The sequence below is a fragment of the Orycteropus afer genome, unplaced genomic scaffold (assembly GCF_000298275.1).
Source record: "Orycteropus afer afer isolate SDZICR_OR568_19922 unplaced genomic scaffold, OryAfe1.0 scaffold00136, whole genome shotgun sequence".
In the NCBI taxonomy this organism is placed as follows: Eukaryota; Metazoa; Chordata; class Mammalia; order Tubulidentata; family Orycteropodidae; genus Orycteropus; species Orycteropus afer.
The window spans coordinates 6849034-6864992 of record NW_006921723.1 but is presented as its reverse complement, the minus strand read 5'-3'; the positions used below and the strand labels follow the sequence as shown (position 1 = coordinate 6864992).

Sequence of the window (15959 nt, the reverse complement as noted above, 5' to 3'; positions counted from 1 at the left end):
GTGCTGAGGCTGCTCTTTCCTCTTCACAGGGATAAATGATAGTCTCAAAACTGCAGAGTGATCAAGTACACTTTGGGGTGACACTTTCCCCTTCCACCAGTTTGAGAAACTTTAAAGGAGCATTTGAATAAAATCGATACAATCTCTTTCAGCATGCTTATCTTTTTTTTTTTTTTTTAATCACTCTCTCCCCATCCTGGACTTCTGAATCCAATTGTGCTTGAATTCGTTAAGGCTCTGGCATGATGCAAGAGGAGCTTTTCTCTCAAAAGGCTTGTATGCATTGAGCAGAATTTGAATTCCTCTAAACCCGTTGCTGAAAAGCAAATTCTCCTAATGACCCGATCTGCCTCTCAGCCCGTCTGCCCAGAGAAGACATTGGTCTGAGGGTTTTCTGGTTGTTTCTTGTCTCCCAGGGACCTCCGGAAAGGCTAAGGTGGGTTGCAATGTTGCCTTGTTGCTGACGGCTTTTGGGAGTCTCACTGTGGACCTGAATGACCTGTTGTTACTAAACTGTGGTCCATCTCCCTCTGGGAAATGGGCTGGGGCTAGCTGAGCATTTGGTGTTTAAAAAAGAAACATGAGGATGCTCTAGGGTCTGGCGGGGACCCTATGCGAGGTCGTGATTTTTCTTTCTTTGGCTCCTGCCTTCGTTTCTGGAGGCTTCCTTCGGTTGATCTGCTTGCCTGCTTTCTCAGAGCTGAGCAGGAGCAAGGGGGCACAGACCCTGGGCTGGGCAGTGTGCGAGGACTCCAGGGACATGCAGGCAATTCCTTCCCTTACTCCAGGGAGGAAAAGGCTACTTGGGGGTCCTTGGGATTTGCCACGTTCCTCTTTTCCCACAAGAGTTTGAAACAATTTTATCTGTGCCTAAATCTTCACATTCTGTAGTTATATATTCTGGCACCTTCCCAGCAACTCCAACATTTAAGACATTCTATATACTTATCTTATGCTAGGTGGAAAGTTCAGATCTGGGTATTATTTAGGTGTACATAAAATGTTGGTCCACAGTTAAATTATCTTCATTGTTCTTAAATGGTTTCTCCCAATGAAGAGATCCATTGGATAAAGAAGAAAATGAATATAGATCCTTGCAAATGGTTATAGCAGGTAATTTATTCTTTGTTCCTGCCCCAAATGAAGCCATGTTTGCTCCAAAGAGAGCCCTGTACAATGCGACCATTTTCTGAATCACAACAAATTGGATAACATTTTGAAAGTCTTTTGTCAATGGGTTGGGAAAGGCAAAAATGAATCCTCCTGCCCTTGCTCTCCTCATTTCAAAGGAAAAATGATATCGAATTGTTGAAAGCCAACATTGAACCCAGCAAATTAATTTAAAGATTTTAAATTAAAAAATTGTGGGGAACAAAAGCAAAGGGAGGAAGGAAGCCTGCTTGCTTTGGGGTGGGGGGTTGAGCAAAATGTGATGGATGGCTGATGCCCCTCGCTGGAAATTCCAACCTCGGCAGATCACACGCCCCGACAGACAAGAGGGACCGATTTCAGGGTGAAGGAAACGAAAGCAAAAGGAAAATGCCCTCTGTCCCAGCAGCACCAGGTTTTCATTAAAAGCCTGGGTTGGTTCTCAGGGGCGCGGGCTGCGTGGCTATCAGTCGGCTAATCTTCTAATAAAATGCCTTTGTGTATCGCACTCTGAGAAAGAGATTAGCCTTGTCTGCTTCCACTTTGGGGAGACCTGGCCCCTCGTGTGCAGCTTAGCGCACCACGGCTGGCGCTCCCGTGGCCTGCTGGTAGCCAGCCGGAGCTGCCCTTTCTAACTCTGCCCCTGGAATGGCTGATGTCCTTGGGCTGGGTGGGCTGAGCTCATTTTTGGTGTGTTCCATGGGCCGAGCTGGCTTTTCCAGGGTGTGCTGAGGGCCTGGAGCTCAAATTCCCCAATGTGAGCATGTGACCTCAGCCCCATCTTACAGGGTCCCCCATTCTCTTGGCCACTTGACATCCTGCACCAACATTCTCTCCCTATTGAAGCAATGTATTAAAGAAAAAAAAAAAAGGCACACCGTGAATAGGCCTCTTCCCACCTCTGCTTCCTCCTGGGGCACTTTCTTCCCCCGGCTCCTGTTTTCTTCCTGAACATTAAAACAAATTCAGGAACAGACCCTGCCTGTGTCCCCTGAAATATTTCCAACCAACTTGTGCGCTCATAATTGTGGAGAATGAACCACCCAGGGCTGGTGCAAATGTCTTGACTTTTCCAAAAAACAGGAGTGAGAGCTGGCTGGGGGGAGGAGGGGCAGTGTGGATGGACAATGTTGCCCGGAGGGGAGGGTTCGGGCCACACAGAGGAATAGAGATCCCGGTGGGTCTGGCTCTTCCTTCCACTTCACGCTGAGATGATAAAGTATATGACAGACCACGTCTTGGTATCCCAGGGGTGACTTTAGAAATATTCTCTACCACCCCACAAAGTCCCAAAGAAAGCATCTATCTGTCTCTTGGTTGTCTGCTGCTGGTATTTTGTTCCCATTGGCCTCTGGTCCTAAGCCTTTGCCACTCCAGGACCAGGAAGACATGTACAGAGTAAAGCCTGGGTGCTCTCAGCCATGCCCCCCGTTTGTGGCCTCTTCATTCGTAGGACAAACCACAAGCTCCTTTTAGGTGATGAGGCCAGAGTCCGTGAGGACGTTCATGGCCCCATGTGGCCTCGGCTGCCCCTCAGCTCCCTTATTGTGTGCCCCAAGGCTGAGGACGAAGGGGGCATCAGAACAGTGAGGCAGGGAGACAAGGTGGTCACTGCTCTCTTGAGGCCCCTGAGGCGGGGGATTCATGGTGTCTTAGGCAAGGACCTCACTGCATAGAGGTACTCAAGAGCCAGGCCTGTGAGCACCTTCCCTTAGACCCACAGCTAAGGGGACAGCATCAGTTCTCAGGGAGCTGGTGATGGGTGAGGGGTGAGGAGCCCCTGGTCAGCCTTGTGTGTGGATGGGGGGGCTCTATGCCCCCCCCCCCACCAGCCTACAGCCCTCTGGGCACCCTTTGGCAGGAAGCATTGGGAAGTGGCTCACTGGAGCAAGTTCTCTGGGGAACTTGGTGCACACATGCTGACTCCTTCCCAGTCAAGTCCACTTTCTTTCACCTCTGTCCCTCTCCTCCCCTCCTCTGAAGTCTCTATACTTCTTCACCGAGGCAGGGCCATGTGTGTGGGGATGTGGTCAGAGATCTGAATAGGCTCCAGGGGCGTCGAGGCCTGGCCAGTGGTCAGTTCTTCCTGGGTGCTGCAGTACCTGGCTTCCTCAGCTCCCTATGCTCCCTAAGACGTGGCTGGAAGCCATTCACAGCATGGAGCTACCCACGAGAGTGTGAGGGCTGTTTCCGCCCTGAGAGCATAGAGCCATGGAAGTGTGGGGGCTGAGTTAGCCCCAGAGCCCATCTGGTCACAGGACCCCCTGCAGCCAGTAGAGGCTGAGAGGAGCCTGGGATGGGCTGAGGGGGATGCCACTCCCCCCAAAAGTCTAGGCACCCACATTTGCATGAGTCCTAGCAGAAGGTTCAGAAAGAAAACCAAGCCAAGTTTCTACTAGCATGCCAGCCTGAGCTTCCAGTTAAAAGCTGCCTCTCTCCTCTGCCTTCCAGGAAGCAAATCTTCTCTGTTGGCTGTGGCTTCAAGAACTTTCTTTTCTGGATACCGAAGACCCCTCCTGCCCCAGCTTCTTTCTTCTCTGGAAATTAGGGTGAAGGTCATGTGTCTTGAGCTTTCCAGATAGCATTCGCACTTTGCTGACAGAAGTCATTTTCTCACTGAAGACAGAACCGTTTATAGAGCTCAGCTATGGATGCCTTCCCTTCGGGGTCCATTCGGTATTTGGAGGTGTGTGTGTGTGTGTGTGTGTGTGTGAGAGAGAGAGAGAGAGAGAGAGAGAAAGAGAGAGAGAGAGAGGGAGAACAGAGTGAAAGAGAGACAGAGAGAGATATTGTTCACTTATGTGTGAGTGTGTGAGAGAGAGAGAGAGGAAAAAAAAAAAAAAAAGGAGAGCTACCCACGGAATAAAGGAGGGAGAGAGATATGGAGAGACAAAACGATATTGTTTACTTATCTTTGTGTGTGTAAGAGAAAGAGAGAGATTGTTGACATATGTGTGCTTCTGAGTGTATGTGTGAGAGAAAGTTTGTTCACTGTTGTGTGTGAGTGTCCATGGGGTTCAGGAAATCCTGGCAAAGACTTTTGGGATCATGGGAAATTTGAGAGACCCCGTTAATATAATGTAATGTTTCCTTCTCAAAGAGAAGCCTGTCTTCAGAAATCTTTGTTTTATTATCAATATTTCAGAGCCGTTTTTATTCGGTTACTCACAGGGTCAAAATGTCACTGGCATTTGGCAGCACCTGCCTCTCTGTGGTTGTGGCCAGGGAGCAGAAGCACTTCCCTGCTAGGTCAGAATTACTGGGCCTCCATATTTTTTTGGAGACTGTTTAAAAAATAGTCTACAATCTAGTACATCCCTTTCAGAAAGATATTTTTAAAAGTCATTTCATTCCATTTGCAAATATTCATTGAGAGTCCATGCACTTCCAAGAGAAATTTTTCATGTTATTCGAAACCAAAACCTAACCCACTTCGATTGAGTCGATCCCAACTCATAGTGACCCCTGTTGGGTTTCCAAGGCAGCTGTGGAGTGGCTGGTGGGTATGAACTGCCAACCTTCTGGTTAGCAGTCAAATGCCTTAGGCACTACACCCACTAGAGCTCCTTTTTCATATTATTAGTAGAGTTTAAAAATTATTATTATTGTTCATCAAAGAAAAAGACATCTCACAAATGACTGACTTCATTTGATGGTTGAAATTCCCAGTTAAGACTTTAGAACCAGCAGCCAGTCTCCTGAGGGGAGCTCTCAGCCCATCCCCACCAGCAGACTTGGGCAGTGTCCTCACGCCCACGTTGGTACCTTCTCCCTGGGACTTTTGAAGGCTTGCTGCCACATGGCTTAGTAAACTTGGAGGCAAGCTTTGCAGGGGCCATCGGCAGGAATCCATGTTGCTCTGTAGTAACAGGTGGTACAAGGAGGTGGTCCTGGGCTGGGGCTGGGAGGCAGAGAGTTCTTTTACTTCCCCCAGAGACAAAGAGTCTTATCTCAAGACGGGAATGGGGTTTGAAATGCCCCAGGAAGAGGTGATTTCTCTCTGTTCTGTGCTTTTACAACATTCCAAATTCCCTCTGAGTCGATCACTTTAATTCAGTCTATGTATCTAAAATGCGGAAAAGTTTCAGAGAGAAATATCTTGCAGGTGAGGAGGAGTGCAGAAGGCGTTTTGACTTGACATTGGCTTTAAGTCATAGGGACAAATGTTTCAGACTCTAGGATGGAGCTTCTGAATCAGTAAAAGTTCGGGCATGAAAGTGGGGTGGAATTAAAGGGAATTAATGATAATGAAGAAGTCCATGGGTAGTGCAAACAGTTAAGTGCTCAGCTTTTGACCAAAAGGTTGGACGTTTGTGTCTACCCAGAGGCAAAAGAAAGACCTCAAAAAGAAGACCTGGCTCTCTGCTTCTCAAGAACCAGCCATTGCAACCCCTACAGAGCACAGTTCTCTGACACCCCTGGGGTCACCAGGAGTCAGAGTCAACTTGATACCACTGGATTTTGGTTTTTAATGATAGTTAAGGATTATTGGGGAAGGAGTCAGTTTATACATCTGCTTATTTTTAAATCAGTTTGCTGCATTAAAAATACCAACTTTACTGCCCAAATGTAGTTCAAACCGGTTCTAATAAGTATTTACTTCTAAGTAATGTAAGTACTATTTTGGATCTTTCTTTAGTCTAATCTGTATCCCATGGAATCCCAGTCCTGGCCCCAGCCCTGCAGCTCTCCTGCTTCCCTTCGGTGTCTGAATGGACAAGGGACGCACAGGGTACCCACATCCGACGGATAGACCCCTCTCTTTGTGCTTTCAATCCAATGTCTCCTTCACTCAAATTTCATTTTCATCTTGAAGAAGGAATTTTTTTTTTTTTTAACATTTGGGTTTAATTTTAAGGATGATTCTTTTTTCTTATTTCTGCATTGTTGTTGCTGTTAGGTGCCGTTGAGTCAATTCCGACTCACAGTGACCCCACACGACAGAGTAGAACTGCCCCAAAGGGTTTCCTAGGCCGTAATCTTTATGGGAGCAGATAATCAGGCCTTTCTCCTGAGAAGCCACTGGGTGAGTTTGAACTGCCAACCTTTTCATTAGCAGTAAAATGCTTAACCATTGTACCACCAGGGCTCCTGTATTTCTGCATTCCAGGCTGTCCCCAGGTTATGAACGAGATCCGTTCCTAAGTCTATCTTTAATTTGAATTTGTAGGTAGGTCAGAACAGCTTTTCTTTAAGGTTTTTATTTAATGTCAGTAAGTCAAAGGTCTGTTGTAGTATATAGTATATATTTTACCTTTCTATGCATCTAAAATACCTAAGAAACACTTCCAAATACATGACAACATCTTAAACATAGTAACACAGTACATAATAATAATAACAATAATGCAGTAGTAATTAAAGCAACCATATATGGTACTGTACAGAAGAGAAAGAGAGAATCTGTGTCTGTGTGTGTCAGGGGGCATACTGTTGTTGCTGTTGTTATGTGCCATTGAGTTGCATACAGTTGGGTAAAAAAAGCATTAAACCATTCTTAAAGTAGTTTAGATAGGAACAAAAAAATAAAAAAGAAAAAAAATGATGAAAGGTTCACAATCTTATTCCATCAATGTCATGCATATTGGAAGGGGCGTTCATGAATTAGAATTATGATTGCATCAATCACTGGGTGGTGTAGGAGAAGATGATGCAGAGATGGATACCATTGGAGCTGATGGGCCTGGTACTGGAGAGTCAGGGTTTAACTCTGCTGCTGGAGAGGGGGGTTTACTGCTGGAGTCAATGTCTTGGAGTGGGCATCAAGGGAGCTTTGTACAGAGTTTTTGTTTTTCTTGTCATCAACGGCCTTATAGCAGTGGAGGCCCTTGGTGCCTGTGCAGTAAACTGTGGTGAACCCCTCTGTATTAGGATCTTGCTCCTCTAACTTGGCCATTCCTGCTGCAATCAAAAGAAAGGCTTCAGCTAATTCTTTTGTCAAAACCTTTTTTTGGTTCTGGAGTTTTTATATCTCAGTCTTCTTCCTCAAATGTTTTCCTTTTCTTTGATGCCTCATCAGTGGTTGAATTGAATTTATGCTTTGGAGGTATGGTGGCAAGGGTAAATAAGAGGAAAATTTAAGCCAAATACAAAGTTACACACTCAACACGGTGTTAACAGCAGTGTGATCCTGCTTAAAAAGGTGCGCAGCGTTCTCCTTCCTCAGCTAACAAACTGCTGAAGCCACACATTGTTTTTGTGAATGTCAGAAAGTAGCGCCTGCCATTCGTTGTTACGAATATTTAACTCAAATTTTTAAGTCAATAGGCTTTAAGGCAGTCCAGTCCATTCTTCCATATGCATTGTCCGTAAGTCAGATGTTGTTAACCTGGGGACTTACAGTAGCTTTTGCACTAAGGGAAACAAATTCTGCTCCCCCCCCACCCCCAAGATTTCAGGTTCTAATTGCAGGACATAGCAGTCCCTGGAACAAAAGAGGATTCATGCTCATGGTCCCCTCAGGGTGACCGGCACCAGCTGGGTCCAGCAGAGGAACTTCTTGGCCCAGACTGAGCCCAGGACCAAGAGGACACTCAACAAATGTGTTAGTGTTGCCCACAGCTTCCCAAGGCCTCTGTGTTCCTTCTGTAAAATCATCTCTAAAATCCAGAGGCTTCAGCCACATTCAACGGCTTGCATAGACCATGCAAGAATGTACTCTTTGTTATGTGGTTTTCAAAAACATATTTTCTTCTTTGTTTTTAATCCAAGGCTCCACACATAGGATTTGATGGCATTGCTTCACAACTTGTCACCTGTGTGAGTCTTCATTAAACCCAGTGCTGAGTCAATTCTGACTCATAGTGACTCTGTAGGACAGAGTAGAACTGCCCCCACAGGATTTCCAAGGCTGTAAATCTTCATGGAAGCAGACAGCCATGCCACATCTTTCTCCCTCAGAGCAGTTGGTGGGTTTGACATGCCGACCTTTTGGCTAGCAGCCTAACACTTAACCACTGCACCATCAGGGCTCCTTATGTGGGTCCATGGTTAGGAAAACCTAAAACTTCATTTTGTTTCTTTAGCAGCCACTGAGGATGGCATCGTTATACTTTTTTTTCTTTTTAATTTAATTTACTGAGGTGAAATACATACCACAGAACATTTGTCATTTCAGTCATTTTTATGTGCATAATTCTCTGACATTAATTATATTCACCATGTTGTGAAACTATTTTACCACCATCCGAAAACCATCTTTTAAAGCAATAAAGTCCTTTTGGCAAATTAAGTCAAACAGGTCAAAATGTTATACAGTCAAAGCAAACTGCACTGATAGAGGAGGGCAGGGGCCCCCGAAGTCCCTTGGAGGAGCTGGTGCTCTGAGAACACAGGGTGAAACCACAGCTCAAGAGGTGTGGGAGGGCTCCTGGGGGTCACAGACAAACCAGAATGAAAGGATGTGACTGACAGCAGAGAACCTCCTATCTTCTCTCCTGATGGGCTGGTGGGTCTGGACCGGTCAGCTGGAGGTGGCGCCTGCAGCCCTGGGTGTCACTCATCATGAGAACCCAGCCCACTGAGGGGGTCATCATCTTCTTCCAGTGGTTGGAAGGGAGTGCTGGGCCTCATCACAATAAATGAATGGATGCCTCACCTAATCAGGCCTCTCAGGAATCACATTGGTACCTCCCAAGGCCAAAGGGATCTGTGCCAGATGCTGCCAGCCACCTGACCAGCCTGGCTGGGTTGGGATCTCTGTTCTCGGAGGCCCTGGGCAGCTACCTGGGTGGCAAGGAGGTGCTTTCAGCCAGCCAGGTGCAGAGCCCACCTGGAGAACTTAAGTGAGCAGTGCCTGCTGGTTAGCCACGATTCCATGTAGACAGTTGCTGTTCCCTGTGGCTCTTGTGTTTCGCTGGCAGCAGTGTTTGTAGGGATTTGTAGTCTTGGGTGCTGGTGACTCTGGCTGCTTTTCTTCACACCATCATCTTCTGACGTGAGAGCCCTGGAGGCCTTGGAAGAGGCCACAGACCGAAGACTCCAATCAAACTTTAACAGGTTGCATAGAGGGGGCAGTGCTAAATGAGACACCATACTTCCTAGAAATCCAGTGCCGCCCAAGAGTCCAGTAGCCACTTCCACCTAGGACCAGCTTAGTGAAAGGGCCTGCCGGGTGTGTGGGGGAAACCTTCACATTGGCACCTCCCATCAACTTGGGTGCCTTGGATTGTACCAGGGACGGCTCTGGGGGCAAGTCACTGTATGCAAGCTGGGACCTACCTGCTCGTTGACCTGGCACATGGTGAGGTTCTGGTCATCACAGGAATAGGCCATGCGGATGTACTTGAGCCAGCTGCCTGCCCCGGTCTGATTAGCATCCACACAGAACTTCTCACCACCCAGGTCTTCCGAAATCTGCCCAGGAAGAGAGAGAACAAGGAGGGTTAGAGGTGTCTCGTCTGCTGGAGTCTACACACCCCGTGTCTGCCCAGCCAGCAGCCAGGTGGTTTGGGCTTCAGGGCAGTAAGGCAGCTTGCCCCTGGACACCAGCTGGCCTTGGCCTCTCCAACTTACCCCTGTCCAGGAGCCTCTACTGCTCAATGGAGAGGTCGAGAATGGGCTTTTCTTTTCTCACCAAGCAGATCACTTCCCTGACCAGGTGATAAAGAGAGCCCCAGCATTGCAAAATCTCCCCTGTAAGGTTGTTGCCCGAAGAGAAAGCAAAGGCCACTTATGCTAAGAACAGAAGACTATGCAGAGGGGCTTCACTGGGCCAGCAACAACTTTTTTGAAGGTTAAGGTGGGGTGTGTGGTTGCATTCAGGCCTGGGTGAGTGTGTATGCATGTGTGTGCTTGTGCTTACACACATTCATTTCTGCTTGCACTGCACCCTAACAGTAACAGGAGCATTTCATTGTCTACAGATTTGGAAGTTTCAGCTTGACAGCCCAGCAGCATGCTAATGCCTTGCCTCTCTCACCCCACCCTCAAAGGACACGCTCAATCTTGCTTTGCTCTAGTTTATTTTGTCCTTGCCGTGTCTTCTGAAGTTGCTCTGGACATGCTGGGAACCTGTTGGGAGTGTCTTTCTTACATGACATTACGACCAGGCCTGTGAGTGGGCCTTTTACAGGAGACCTAAGCAGACGCCCATTGCTGAGGGAGGGAATCCCAGAGAGCTGCTGGACCACAAGAGGGCAGCTGCAGGCAGAGGGAGTGGGAGGGAGGGGCCGCAGTTGCCAGCCTGTGTTGGTCAGTGCCTACTTCTATTCTGAATTTAGGGTGATTGAAACCAGCAGCATCCTGGGGGAGCTTCCTCAGAGGACCAGCACTGGCACAGAGATGGAGGGAGCATGGGAGAAAGGGCAGTGGTGGGGCTGAGGCCACCACAATACTGAAGTCCTGGAAGTGGAAGGGCTGTGTCCAAGTGGGCAAACATGTCCAGGTAGGCAGAGGCATACAAGTTGGTGGTGCATCTAGGTGTTCAGGGGGCCCAGGAGGACAGGGGTGTCCATGTGGACACAGGTGTCCATGTGGCAGGGGTATTCAGGGGGACAGAGGTGAGGGAAGTAGGGAGTCAGAAGACCCAGTTAAGTTAGGGCAGGGGAAAGTGACATCTCCCAGCAAAAACAGAGAAGGGAATAAAAAACAGAAAATACCAAAATGTTGACAAGGATGTGGAGAAATTAAAACCTTCATGCATTGCTGGTAGGACTGTAAAATGGTGCAGCTGCTATGGAAAAGAATGTGGCAGTTCCTCAAAAAATTAAATGTAGAATTATCACATGACCACTCCTAGGTATGTACCAAGAAACTTGAAAGCAGGGACTCCAACAGATACTTGTACACCAGTGTTTATTCTAGCACTATTTACATTGTTTCCAGAAGGTGGAAATGACCCAAGTGTTTACCTGCAGATGAATGGAGAAAAAAAATGTTCTCTCTGCACATAGTGGAGTAATATTGAACCATAACAGGAAGGAAGTACTGATACATGCCACCATATAGATAAACCTTGAAGGCATTATGCCGAGTGGGTGAAGGCAGATACAAAAGACCACATCTTGCATGAGTCCATTGAGATGAAATGTCCAGAATAGGCAAATCCATAGAGACAGAAAGCAGCATGGTGGTTGCCAAGGATCGGGGAAGGGGATGGGAAATGACTGCTCAATGGTGTAGTATAGGACCATGTCTCCTTTTAGGGTGATGAGAAAGATGTGGAATTAGATAGAAGTGGTGGTTGCACACTAAATGACACCAAACTGTACACGTTAAAATGGTTAATTTTATGTTATGTGAATTTCACCTCAATTAAGAAATAATACCAGGATAGGACTGGACCTCCTGATACCTGAAGCTTTCCCAAGCTCACTGTTAGGACAATGAGGACCCTGGAGAAGGATGGGAGACTGTTCCAGGTTCTGACCCATCTGGACAGAGAATCAGGGTGCTTTGTCACGGTTAGGGTGCTCTTCTCATGCCCAGACACACTCAAGGTGACCAAGGGCCCCACTTGGCTCCAGAGTCAATGAGGGAGCTGAGATTTCAGGGGGCAGCTGGAATCTCCATCTTGGGGTGCATAGGACCTGCAGCAAATCTGTCCACCTGGACTTCCACAGCCTGACACTGGGCTCTTCCCCTTCTAGCTCAGACCCCATGGTGCCTGACACCATGCTCCCACCCAGAGCGAGTTGTGCATCCAGTCACTTCTTCAGTGAGCATCACTGAGCAGACCCACTTAAGCTGGGTCCACTCAATACCTCTGGAGGCTGATCTAGAAAGAGCTGGGAACACAGAGGCCTCCTTCTGAGATCTTGTGCTTCTGGGGGGTCTTTCAGTTTGTGCTAAAGAGCAACACTCAGTGAGGCCAGTTCTGTAAGAGAAGAGAGGTGTGCAGACAGAGAGAGCAATGTCAAGGGAGCTTTGGTGAGATGTGATGTTTGCCGACAGGGCAGATACGCTGATAAGGAAGAGAGGAGGCAGAGGTAGAAGGTCAGGAGGAGGGGCTGGAAGAAGCAGGAGGATTCCAGGAAGCAAGGTTGGCCAAACCCAACCAACCCCCACCCCACTCTCAACAGTGTGACTCAAGCTCCCTGTGGACCCCACCGCACAGCCCTTGTGCAGATGGTGCTGTTGGGTGCTCACTGTCTCTGTCTCTCTTTCTGGTTCTGTTTCTGTCTATCTATCGCTGTCAAAAGGGGAGCTCTGGTGGCAGAATGCCTAAGGCATTTGACTGCTAACCAGAAGGCCGGCAGTTCAAACCCACCAGCCACTCCTCGGAAGGAAGGTTGGGCGATCTACTTCCATAGTGATACTGCCTCGGAAACCCAAGGAGGGGTCGCTATGAGTAGGATCTGACTCGACAGCAGTGAGTTTAGTTTTTGGTTTATTGCTATCAGAATGTCCTGGAAATATATTCCAAACGCAGAGTTTGGGTACCCTCTCCAAGGCCCTGAAGTCCATGCTTTGGTAATGTGGCCCAGGACTCTGCATTCTTTCCATGTGCAGTGTAGGGCTGAGTCCACAGAATGGGATGGTTGTTCATTGTCTCCCTTTTCTACCCACCCCAGAGAGAACATGTGATTCTCTCAGAGATCCCAAGGTGCATCTACCATGAGAAGGTGAGCAGAACACAAGGGCAAGCCCGGCCAAAGGGAAGAAATCCATGACGGCCTGTCTCCCTCACATTCTGTTGGATTCTGTGTCAACACAGGAGGGCTGGACGGAACTCCCAGCTCATCAAATCCAACTGCACCTAAGGCCTGTACAGCACCTGGGACTAAAGAACCATCAACTACTGCTTGTATACCTGCAGGCATGAGGAGCCCACCCTGCCCTCCCAAGACAGTCCATTCTATGAATGTACATCATTGTCATCCAAAGACAGTTTATTCTATGAACACACAAAACTGTGCATCCAAGACTGCCCATTTTATGAACATGCACCATTGTGCATCCAAGACAGCCCATCTTTGAACACGTTGGATAATTGAGAATATTTTTTGGATGGGCAGATCCACTGAAGTAGCCTGTGGCACCAGCCTCTATCTTCACACAGTGGTCCTTCGGGTGTGTGCACTGGGCCCCATTTACACTAGCCTCCCTCTGCTGGTGAAATACCACCCACCCCAGCATGCCTGAGCATGGATGTACTGGCTGTGCTCTATGTGGACACTGCTCTGCAGGCTTTGTGGCCAGCACTGCCCTCTCTTGAGTACAGGGCAGAGCCAGACACAACATAACTTAGGTCCCTGGCCATGTACCAGGCCGTCTCATCCTTCTGGTTCTAGGTGGGCATCTGCTCAGTGACTCAACAGCACCTCCTTCCTGGTCTTCCCATTTCCCAAGTTCTCCCCTTGTCACCAGAAAACCTGGTTTCCCAACTCCTGTCCCATGGAGATGGTCACAGAGTATGGGTTGTTTCCTGGTGGTCCCCAAAGGTTGGGGGACCCTTTTCCCTCAGTGGACATCCCAGGTTGGCTTTCTGGAGGGTGGAGGAAGTCTTAGTTAACCTCTTCCTTCCAAAGAGACTGAAGATATTTTTTCCCTGGAGGACTCTGCTGGGGCATGTCCTCCAGGGCCAGCAGAAGAAACCTTGGCCTCGGGCCCTGACTCAACCGGGACACATAACAGGGCCATGCCTAACTGTCTGTCATCATGCTTAGGTGGCCAAGCCTTTCCTGCCCCAATGTAGAGGTCACCTGCTGAACACACCTGAACCGTGCAGTGGGAGAGGGCAGGCAGGGATGGGCATAGCCCAGGAAGTGGCAACTTTTCTACCTTGGGTGTGGCCCCCTGAGGGCTGCTCCCAGAGGTGCAGGGCTATGTTTCTGTGGACAGGCAGGCAGGCGGGACACTGCAGGCCTGTCTATTGGCTGCTTCTTGTTGGGGGCCTGGATGGGCTGATGCCACTTCTGACTCCAGAGAGGACACCACAGGCTTCAGACAGAAGGGCTTTTCTGTGTCCCTCCCACCTCTCTTCCCTGCCAGGGTCTCGATAAGGGCTATGCTAGGCCATTTGGGAGTCTCACTGAACCATACGGAGAAGGCTTTCTTTGTTCATGTTATTGTGTTGTGTGCTTCCCGCCAACCCACTTGTGACCATCACCAGGGGTCTATGAGGTAGAGATACTGTGATTCCATTTATCGGAAGAGGGAATGTGCCCTGGACACATGGTGGCTCCTGAAACAGTGCCAGACACCCAGTCTAGCTGCTCAAGTCTAGAGACTGTGCCCTTGGTGGCAGCCTGGACCCTCTCAGAGTCAGGAGAAGGACCTGCACCCTCAGGGGTCTGTACTATCTGGAACCAGAAAGCAGGGCTGAGATGTCTTGGGTCCCTCCCCTACCTCCTGTGGAGTGAGACATCCTGCCTACAAAGATGCAGCTAGGCCTCATGCTCCCCAGCTTGTGGATCCCAGGTACCCAGGTGCTTCTGGCCCAGATGACTTGGCCATGGGAGCACCTGGGGAGGGAGACCCTGAAGTCACAGCAACATGTAGCTGGGCACACCTTCCTCGCCATCCCAGACCAGTGGGGGCCACATGCTGAGGACCTGACATCAGATGCAACTGTGCTTGCTTATCCCAGGAGGGGGAGCTGACCCTTGGCCTTCCCCACTGGAATGGATGCCACATCCACCTGTATGTGTGGGAGTTGGGCCCCTGGTTGGGTTCAACACCTGTTGGGTCAGCTGAGGCCTCATGGGAAAGGGCCTGAGCCTATGTTGGCCTTGGTGACAAAGAAGCTAGTCCCCAGGAGGTCAATAAAGATTAGGAATGGATGCGTGCATGGATGGATGGATGGGTGGATGGATGGATGAGAGGATGAGTAAAGGATGATAGTAAACACAAAGCACCTAGCCAGTCACTATGTAATGCCTTCTGCTTAAGACACATCGTGAGAGGGAGGAAGGAGCTAGGGAAGGAAGTCTGGAAGGCAGGAGGGACATGATGCCTGTGAGCCATGCAATAGCTCAGCTTGTGGTGGCTTCCCTGGCCCTTATGGGCCTCAGGGCAGATACTGTCTCCGGATTTTGAAATCCCCTTCCCCACCGCCACGTCAAAGCTTGGCTCTGCAACTGCTTGGGGCCAAGTCTCGGGAATCACAGAACCTGCGAAGGTGGTCGCTCTGCCTGCCTGCCACTTGGCCAGGCTGCGTCTCAACTGCCAGCCTAGGACACACAGCCTCCCATCTCTCACCCCGCCATCTCTCCCAGCTCACAAATCACCCCCATCAGAAATGCTGAGTTATGAAGCGGAGTTATGGAAAAATTCTCTTAACCTTTACGATTTTTTTTGCACATCATTTGAGGTTTCCTGCGCTTCTCGCTGTGGGCTCTCGGCGGGGCTGTTTCGTGTTTAATGGGTACGGCCGTGCTGGCTGGCTGGGTGTGCAGGGCGGGCGGCGCGCCCAGGCATCTGTCGTCGGCTTGCCTAATGGGTTCCGAGCACAGGAAGGAGGGGCCAGGAGGCTGCTCTCGTGGTCTCCGCCTCTTGCTGCTGCACCCCTGCACCGTGCCGTGTGTAAACCTCCTTACCCCACAGTGTAGTGTTCGCCTTGACAGCCAGCCCATGGCTGCACTTGGCAAGGATGAGGGAGGTTTCCTCTGCCCACCCTGACCCCTGGCGAGGGCCCCAGCAGCTCCGAAGCCAGGAGGGTGTCCTTTCCACACGCACACTTGCACACACACACACAATGCTACAATTTATGGCTTCTACTGTATGTGAAACAGAAAGTCCATTCTTGTGATGGAAGGAGGTGGGAAGGCGTTCTAGAAACACCTCTGCCCGGCGTGAACACAGGGCCTGGATGAGCTCATAAATCCACCTCCTGCCTCTCATTAGGGACCTAGGGGCTATGACCAGGG

At 49.2% G+C, this 15959-nt stretch overlaps 1 protein-coding gene across 1 annotated transcript in view; it reads right to left on the bottom strand.

Annotated features, from left to right (window-relative positions):
• PRDM16 (PR/SET domain 16) overlaps nucleotides 1-15959 on the bottom strand; it is a 466689-nt gene that overhangs the window by 52338 nt on the left and 398392 nt on the right. Inside the window, exon 4 of the mRNA XM_042781601.1 lies at nucleotides 9370-9504. Within this exon, the coding sequence (XP_042637535.1) occupies nucleotides 9370-9504 (135 nt within the window). The remainder of the gene's footprint in view (nucleotides 1-9369; nucleotides 9505-15959) is intronic.